Source organism: Gigantopelta aegis, chromosome 7 (genome assembly GCF_016097555.1).
Source record: "Gigantopelta aegis isolate Gae_Host chromosome 7, Gae_host_genome, whole genome shotgun sequence".
Classification (NCBI taxonomy): Eukaryota; Metazoa; Mollusca; class Gastropoda; order Neomphalida; family Peltospiridae; genus Gigantopelta; species Gigantopelta aegis.
The window spans coordinates 25,137,085-25,144,145 of record NC_054705.1 but is presented as its reverse complement, the minus strand read 5'-3'; the positions used below and the strand labels follow the sequence as shown (position 1 = coordinate 25,144,145).

At 34.4% G+C, this 7,061-nt stretch overlaps 1 protein-coding gene across 1 annotated transcript; it reads left to right on the top strand.

Annotated features, from left to right (window-relative positions):
* Positions 1–495: 495 nt before the first annotated feature.
* Positions 496–7,061, top strand: LOC121376746 (putative protein disulfide-isomerase DDB_G0275025). The gene is made up of 6 exons (XM_041504514.1): positions 496–633; positions 860–1,010; positions 2,292–2,349; positions 3,667–3,793; positions 4,603–4,688; positions 6,893–7,061. The coding sequence occupies exons 1-6, from the start codon at positions 621–623 to the stop codon at positions 6,911–6,913; spliced, it is 456 nt and encodes a 151-aa protein (XP_041360448.1). The 5' UTR covers positions 496–620; the 3' UTR covers positions 6,914–7,061.

Here is a 7,061-nt window from a genome sequence, read left to right as displayed (position 1 = left end):
AAACTGAGAACCTAACTTCCGCTCCTTTGGTAACGCCTCCCAAGAAAATTCGTAGATGTGCTCCTGCATTCTTTCTGGGCCAACCTTTTTAGATCCTCTGTTAATCGAGTATTTTGATTTTGATTTTATTATTATTATTATTATTATTATTATTATTATTATTATTATTTAAATACGTATACGGTTATTCGTGTACAATTATTACTAATTGTTTTGTTTATTCAACTGTGTTATAATAAACTTATCAATTTCTGTAATTATTATTATTTTTAATACAATCTTATCGATTGTATGTGCTGTAACAGTGTATACGTGTAATGCATAAATATACGCATTTTTTCTGATATAATGTTAATATGTGCATATTTTATGCTGATATAATGTTAATATGTGCATATTTTATGCTGATATAATGTTAATATGTGCATATTTTATGTTGGTGTAATATGAATATCTTCGTCTTTTATGCTGGTGTAATGTGAACATGTGCATATTTTATCCTAATTTATTTGATAAATACAAAACTAACCAGTGACAAACGTCCACGGCTGTACGACACTATAATGTGATATGTACCTGAAAACTCGAAATTAGTTTGCGAAATTAGTTATTTGGAGAAAATGTTTTTGTTAAGTAAGTGTTATCCATATAAATTGTATCGAAAGCAAAACTGAGCATTGTCTTACTGATATGAAAAATAGTTGTTTTTGCAAATTAAATATATTATGATTATGATTATGATTATGATATTTTATTATTATTATTATTATTATTATTATTATTATTATTATTGTGAAACTGGCCAACAGGTAAAGCCTATAATATGACGTATATACTCTGTAAACGTTTCTCTTCCCAGTGCTGTGTCTAGGCCTAGGAGCGAGTGTGGCCATGGCAAGCCCCCTGTACCCAAACGAGAGAAACATGGTTCAGTTAACACAAAGCAACTTTGAAGAAGTAATTATCAAAAGTTATCAAAATGTATGGTTTGTGCTGTTCTATAAACCAGAGTAAGTACACACCTATATATATTTATATCTGCCTGTCTGTCTGTCTGTCTGTCATGTTATGTCTATCCATCCATCCATCCATCCATCCATCCATTCATCCATTTATTTATCTATCTATCAATCCATCCATCCATCCATCTGTTTGTCTGACCTACCAAGCCCTGACTCTGACCCCCATGCACACAGGCCCAAGATACAAACTATTTTAAACGTTAGACATGTTTAATTTAATACTACAGTTTGAAATAATTATTATGATGTAAAGCGCCACACATGAGCAACTCAAGGTTCAAACATCGCTGTCAATTAGTATTTTGGATTATTCCGTTTAAACTTAAAAACAACTTTGGTTGTTTGTTGTTGCTATTTTGGTGGTGTTTTATTTGGGGGGGGGGGGGGGGGGGGGGGGGGGGGGGGGGGGGGGGGGGGGGGGGGGGGGGGGGGGGGGGGGGGGGGGGGGTGTCTTTTGTTTTTTTTAGAATGAATATGCAAGTGCAAATTTGATCTGTTCAGTACAGTGGACATTATTTAATGTTTAAAAACACTCTGGAATCCCAGTAGGGATAAAAATCCATCCGAGATCAATAGTCCAATAAGGGTGAATAATTAAAATACTTGAAACATATTTAAAATTAACAATGAAAAGAGAATTAAAACAGATGTCAATCTTGCTGTTGATTCGGAGCTAACGCCCTATGACGTCACGCACCGTGGCCGCCATCTTTATGAGAAGGGTCTATAATCACCTACACCTGTCGCTTAATCAATTTAACAAATAATTCTATTTAGAAATGTATTTTACTCAAACTTTCGTGCCAGTATAAACGTAAACTAATTGCCGGTCCAACGGGACGTCAGGCAAACATTAAACATCTCCCGACCCATGCTGACGTGGACAGCCAAAAAGCGCTCGAGACGGCAGAATTTCGACTCCTGCATGCACATTGATCTCTTACCCTCAAATGAGGACCTGACTGGATGGACCGGCCTCGGTGGCGCAGTGGTTAAGTCATCGGACTACAGGCTGGTAGGTACAGGGTTCGCAGCCCGGTATCGGCTCCAACCCAGAGCAAGTTCTTAAGGGCTCAATGGGTAGATGTAAGGCCACTACGCCCTCTTCTCTCTCACTAACCACTAATCAACTAACAACTAACCCACTGGCGTTGACAGACAGCCCAGGTAGCTTAGGTGTGTGTCCAGGACAGCGTGTTTGAACCTTACTTGAAAATAAGCACGAAAATAAGTTGAAATGAAATGACTGGATGGTTTTGTGTATTTTAGCAATGCAGACTGTATAGATTTGGTACCGAAGTGGGACAGGTTTTCCATACTGATGGAGGTTGGTAGTTAATTAATTTTATTTTATTTTATTTTTCATTTTATTTTACTTTATTTATTTATTTAGGCCTATTTATTTACTACCAATTATTTATTTATTTATTTACTAGCATTTGTTTATATATTTATTTACTAGCATTTATTTATATATTTATTTACTAGCATTTATTTATATATTTATTTACTAGCATTTATATTTGCCATTTCAATTTTATGTTCACTTTTAACATTAATGTCAATTAACTTGTTGATAATCCATCCCATCATCCTACAAATTTTTTTGTGTCGATTGTTTTGTTTGGGGGGGGGGGGGGGGGGTGTTGTAAATAATTTCAGTTTGGTTTGACCTAAAAAGAAACGTAAATATGTTTTGGAAAAAAGTGTATATACACTATTTGTGTGTGCAATTTAGAAAACAATTGGCTCATAAATATATAAATTGTAGTAAAATCCACAGAATGAAACAGGCGTTCGTGTGGGACGGACTATAGATGTGTATTTATGTTTGATTGGTCTGTGTTGCTATTATACAAGTGGCACTATATCACTTGCATAGTACCGGCCTTGGTGGTGTCGTGGTTACGCCATCAGACATAAGGCTGGTAAGTACAGGGTTCGCAACCCGGTATCGGCTCCCACGCAGAGCGAGTTTTAACAACTCAGTGGGTAGGTGTAAGACCACTACACCCTCTTCTCTCTCACTAACCAGTAACAACTAGCAACTAACTCGCTGTCCTGAACAGACAGCCCAGATAGCTGAGGTATGTGCCCAGGACAGCGTGCTTGAAATTGGATATATAAGCACGAAAATAGTTGAAATGAAAATCAGTTAGTACTACATAGAACAAGTAACTTCAAACCGATGGGTTATTTAAATACTACATATAACAAGTAACTTCAAACCGATGAGTTATTTAAATACTACATATAACAAGTAACTTCAAACCGATGAGTTATTTAAATACTACAGAGGTCAACCTACTTGTAATCAACAAAGAAATACTTAGTATTTCAAAAGGCATATCAGAATTATTATTAATTTTATTTTTATTATTATTATTATTATTATTATTATTATTATTGTGGGTTTTTTGTGAGGACCTATTTTCTAACCCGGACTATATTAAGCTGCCCCAATTAACGACACGACAAATGGTGGGGTGGTGCTAAAGAACGTATATACTAGAATCAACTTCCATTGTCTGTACATGTATATAGTACTTGAACCACCATTTTCACATTTATGTTTGTGAAAGCAATGGGAGTGGATGGTAACTTTAGTCAAAAAATATATATTAATCTTGTAATCTTGCTACAGGGTTTTATGAAAACTGCTGTTGTCAATGCGGACGAAGAGAAGAGTTTAGTGGATAAATACAATATAAAAACGTTCCCGTCAATCAAGATATTTACTAATAATGAAGACAAACCACATGATTATAACGGTTAGCTTAATTAGAGTCAGTAAAGTTTTTTTTTTTAATCTCTCTCTCTCTCTCTCTCTCTCTCTCTCTCTCTCTCTCTCTCTCTCTCTCTCTCTCTCTCTCTCTCTCTCTCTCTCTCTGTGTGTGTGTGTGTGTGTGTGTGTGTGTGAGTGTGTTTGTGTGTGTGTTTATCCTGCAGTCATTATATATATTATAAAGATATGATGACTAGATAAATTTCCATATTTTGTCACTGTCCAGAAATATAGCTGTTTGGGACGGAACTACTTTATGATCAGCAAAGTTGATTGTTTTGATTTTAAAAAATCTTTTTGAGAACAATTCTTCATTTAAAAATAAGAAATAAATTGTTGTTATTTAAGAACTATTTTGGCTTGGTGTATAAATGTTGTAGTTGTTGATGATGGTGATGTTATTGATGATGATGTTGTTAAAGTTGTTGTTCATGATGATGATGGTGTTGTTGTTAATGATGATAATGTTGTTGTTAATGATGATGATGATGATGATATTAATGTTGTTGATGTTGATGTCGATGATAATATTGTTGTTGTTGATGTTGTTGTTGATGTTGTTATTGTCGACGATAATGATGATGTTGTTGATGTTGTTGTTTTTGTTGATGTTGTTGATGATGAACGTGATGATGTTGTTGTTGATGATGATATTGTTGTTAATGATGACGTTGTTGTTAATGTTGTTGTTGTTGTTGGTGATGATAATGTTCTTGTTGTTAATGATTATGTTGTTGTTGTTGTTGTTGTAACATCCACTGATACAGACTATGTGCAGACTTTGGTATCTTGCAGGTTATTATAGTACTATGAGCATGATGAAAGAGGTTGAAAACGAGTCGAAAATCGTCATGTATAAAAGAACGCCTGAATTAAACATGGTCAGATTTTTTTTTTAAACCATTAAACACATTTGTGTGATATGTTGTATACCAATTATATATACCATAATACTTGCATCATTACATTATTGAGTTTGTAATACTACTTTCATCAGTGTTATTCATTCCATACTTGTAGTCAGGGGACCAGAGGAAATGAAAAGGTTAAAAGATGCCCAGAAAGATATACATTTGTATCATACATTTTTTCTGAACCGGAAATACGCCCGGTCAATGCTACATTTTCATTTAACATCCTGTTATATAGAAAATAAGCCATGAAATATCTTTACTAAATACATTAGTAAGGTTTAGTATGCATATTTATGGACATAGTTTGGTACGTTAACAATATCACCTATTGTATTCTATTTGACATATTGCAACCTATATCGAATAATACAAAGTGTAAAAACTCTCAAAACATCGTTAATACATTGACGCTTTAAATACATATAGCTGAACTTTCATTTGAACAAATATTTTACAACAACTTTAATGTTTTCTTGTGCAATTTCTAGCTTGAAAGTGTCAATGGTCTTTGTACCTTCCTATCAAGCCTTCTGACCATGAATAAATGTTAGACGTCTTCTTCCTGCACTCCGCCATTCTACATACAAAATAAAAAAATTAATTTAAAAACCTCCCTCCCTACCTGGAAAGATTTAAATGGGCGGACGCTAAACAAGTGTTTTTTTATGTGGCCTAATTATTGCATAAAACTGGACTTAGCATCACAAACCAATTAGTCCTCGGTCCACAATAGCATTTTATCTTACGTAACCCACCACTATGTATTACGGCAATCCGTTTGGGGAGAAAATCTTTGGTTTTCATGCTAACCAATGACAGTACTAATGATATATAGAGGATATTTCTTTCTTTTTTTTCTCTTTTTTTTTGTCAAATATGATTTATATCTCATCTCGTGAAGTTTGCAATCATATCTGACGAGTCGCGCTTGCGCGACGAGTGTGATATGATTGCAAACTTCACGAGACGAAATATAAATCATATTTGACAAGAAACATGAAATTTTCTATTTATTATATAACTTTTGGCAGTTTACCTTTATTTTCAAAATGCCAGTCAGCAAAATAGTTCTGGCTTTCTTACAGTGAAGGTAATACTTTCTACAGTGAAGATAACACATTTTAGAGTGAAATAGTGAAATTTTCACTCTAAAATGTGTTGTCGTCACTGAGTGACTGATAACACTGATATTTTAAGATATTTCACTAAATGTTATATAATAATTTGGGTTTTAAAATGTATATCTTTTGGTGACACGTAAAACCCTTTTTGGCACGATAGCTCGATGTGGCCCCTTGACTATTGTATATGAGAGTTATTCATTCTACAACAATACTTGTATTCGAGTTAATCATTCTCCATGATACTACTTGTATAAATTATTCATTCTATAATAAACGTATTAAGAGTTATTCATTTGATGACAGTACTTATATTTTAGTTATTCACTATATAATAATACTTGTATTAGAATTATCCATTCCATGACAGTACGAGTACTTGTATTTGAGTTATTTATTAAGCAATAATACCCGCTTCTGAATTATATGTATTTATATCATACTAGTTATTATTTGTACATGGCGACGGAAGCGGGGGAGGGGAGGGGACACTGTCCACCTCTACTCTAAAGCTGGAGAGGGCCAGCCCCCCCCCCCCCCCAGTTGAAAGGCAATCTAAATAAGGATTTATCCACTAGAATGTAGCTCATAATCCATGCTTTAATATGAATGGAGTTGATTATAAACATTCTAAATTGGGTTATAATTACTATGTGTATATATTATCTGTGACCTCACATTTTATAACTGGCCCCACCAGTTTGCCCCACCCCTCCCCTTCACGCCACCCAGTTGCCGGCATCTTCTGTCGGCTATGTTAAATCAGTTAAAGAAAACAAGGGCAGATCTAGAGTTCTGACGGGTATTTTCCCCTATTATATTCGCCAATAGTATTTAACATATAATTCTATCGGAGAAGTATTTCGTCCATGCATACGTGTATGGTTCATGTATATATCAAAATAATGTATGCCTACTTGTTCTCATTGTGTGCTCCCTTTTATTTACGGAACGAAACCTTTAAAGGAGTGTCGACCAAGATAAGTATTTATGACTGAAAACATGCAAATTATTTATTGCTAACTGTTTGTTAATGTTCCTTCTTTTCAGTTTCAACATGAAGGCTTGTGATGACATGGCCGTGTGTTCTATGTACAGTATCTGACACCAGGACCAACCGACCAAAACATTGCCATTTTAAACTAAATATTATGAAAAGAAAACTCAAGTCACTGACTTATATCCATGATACATAATTTATAAAAACAATTTAAATTCC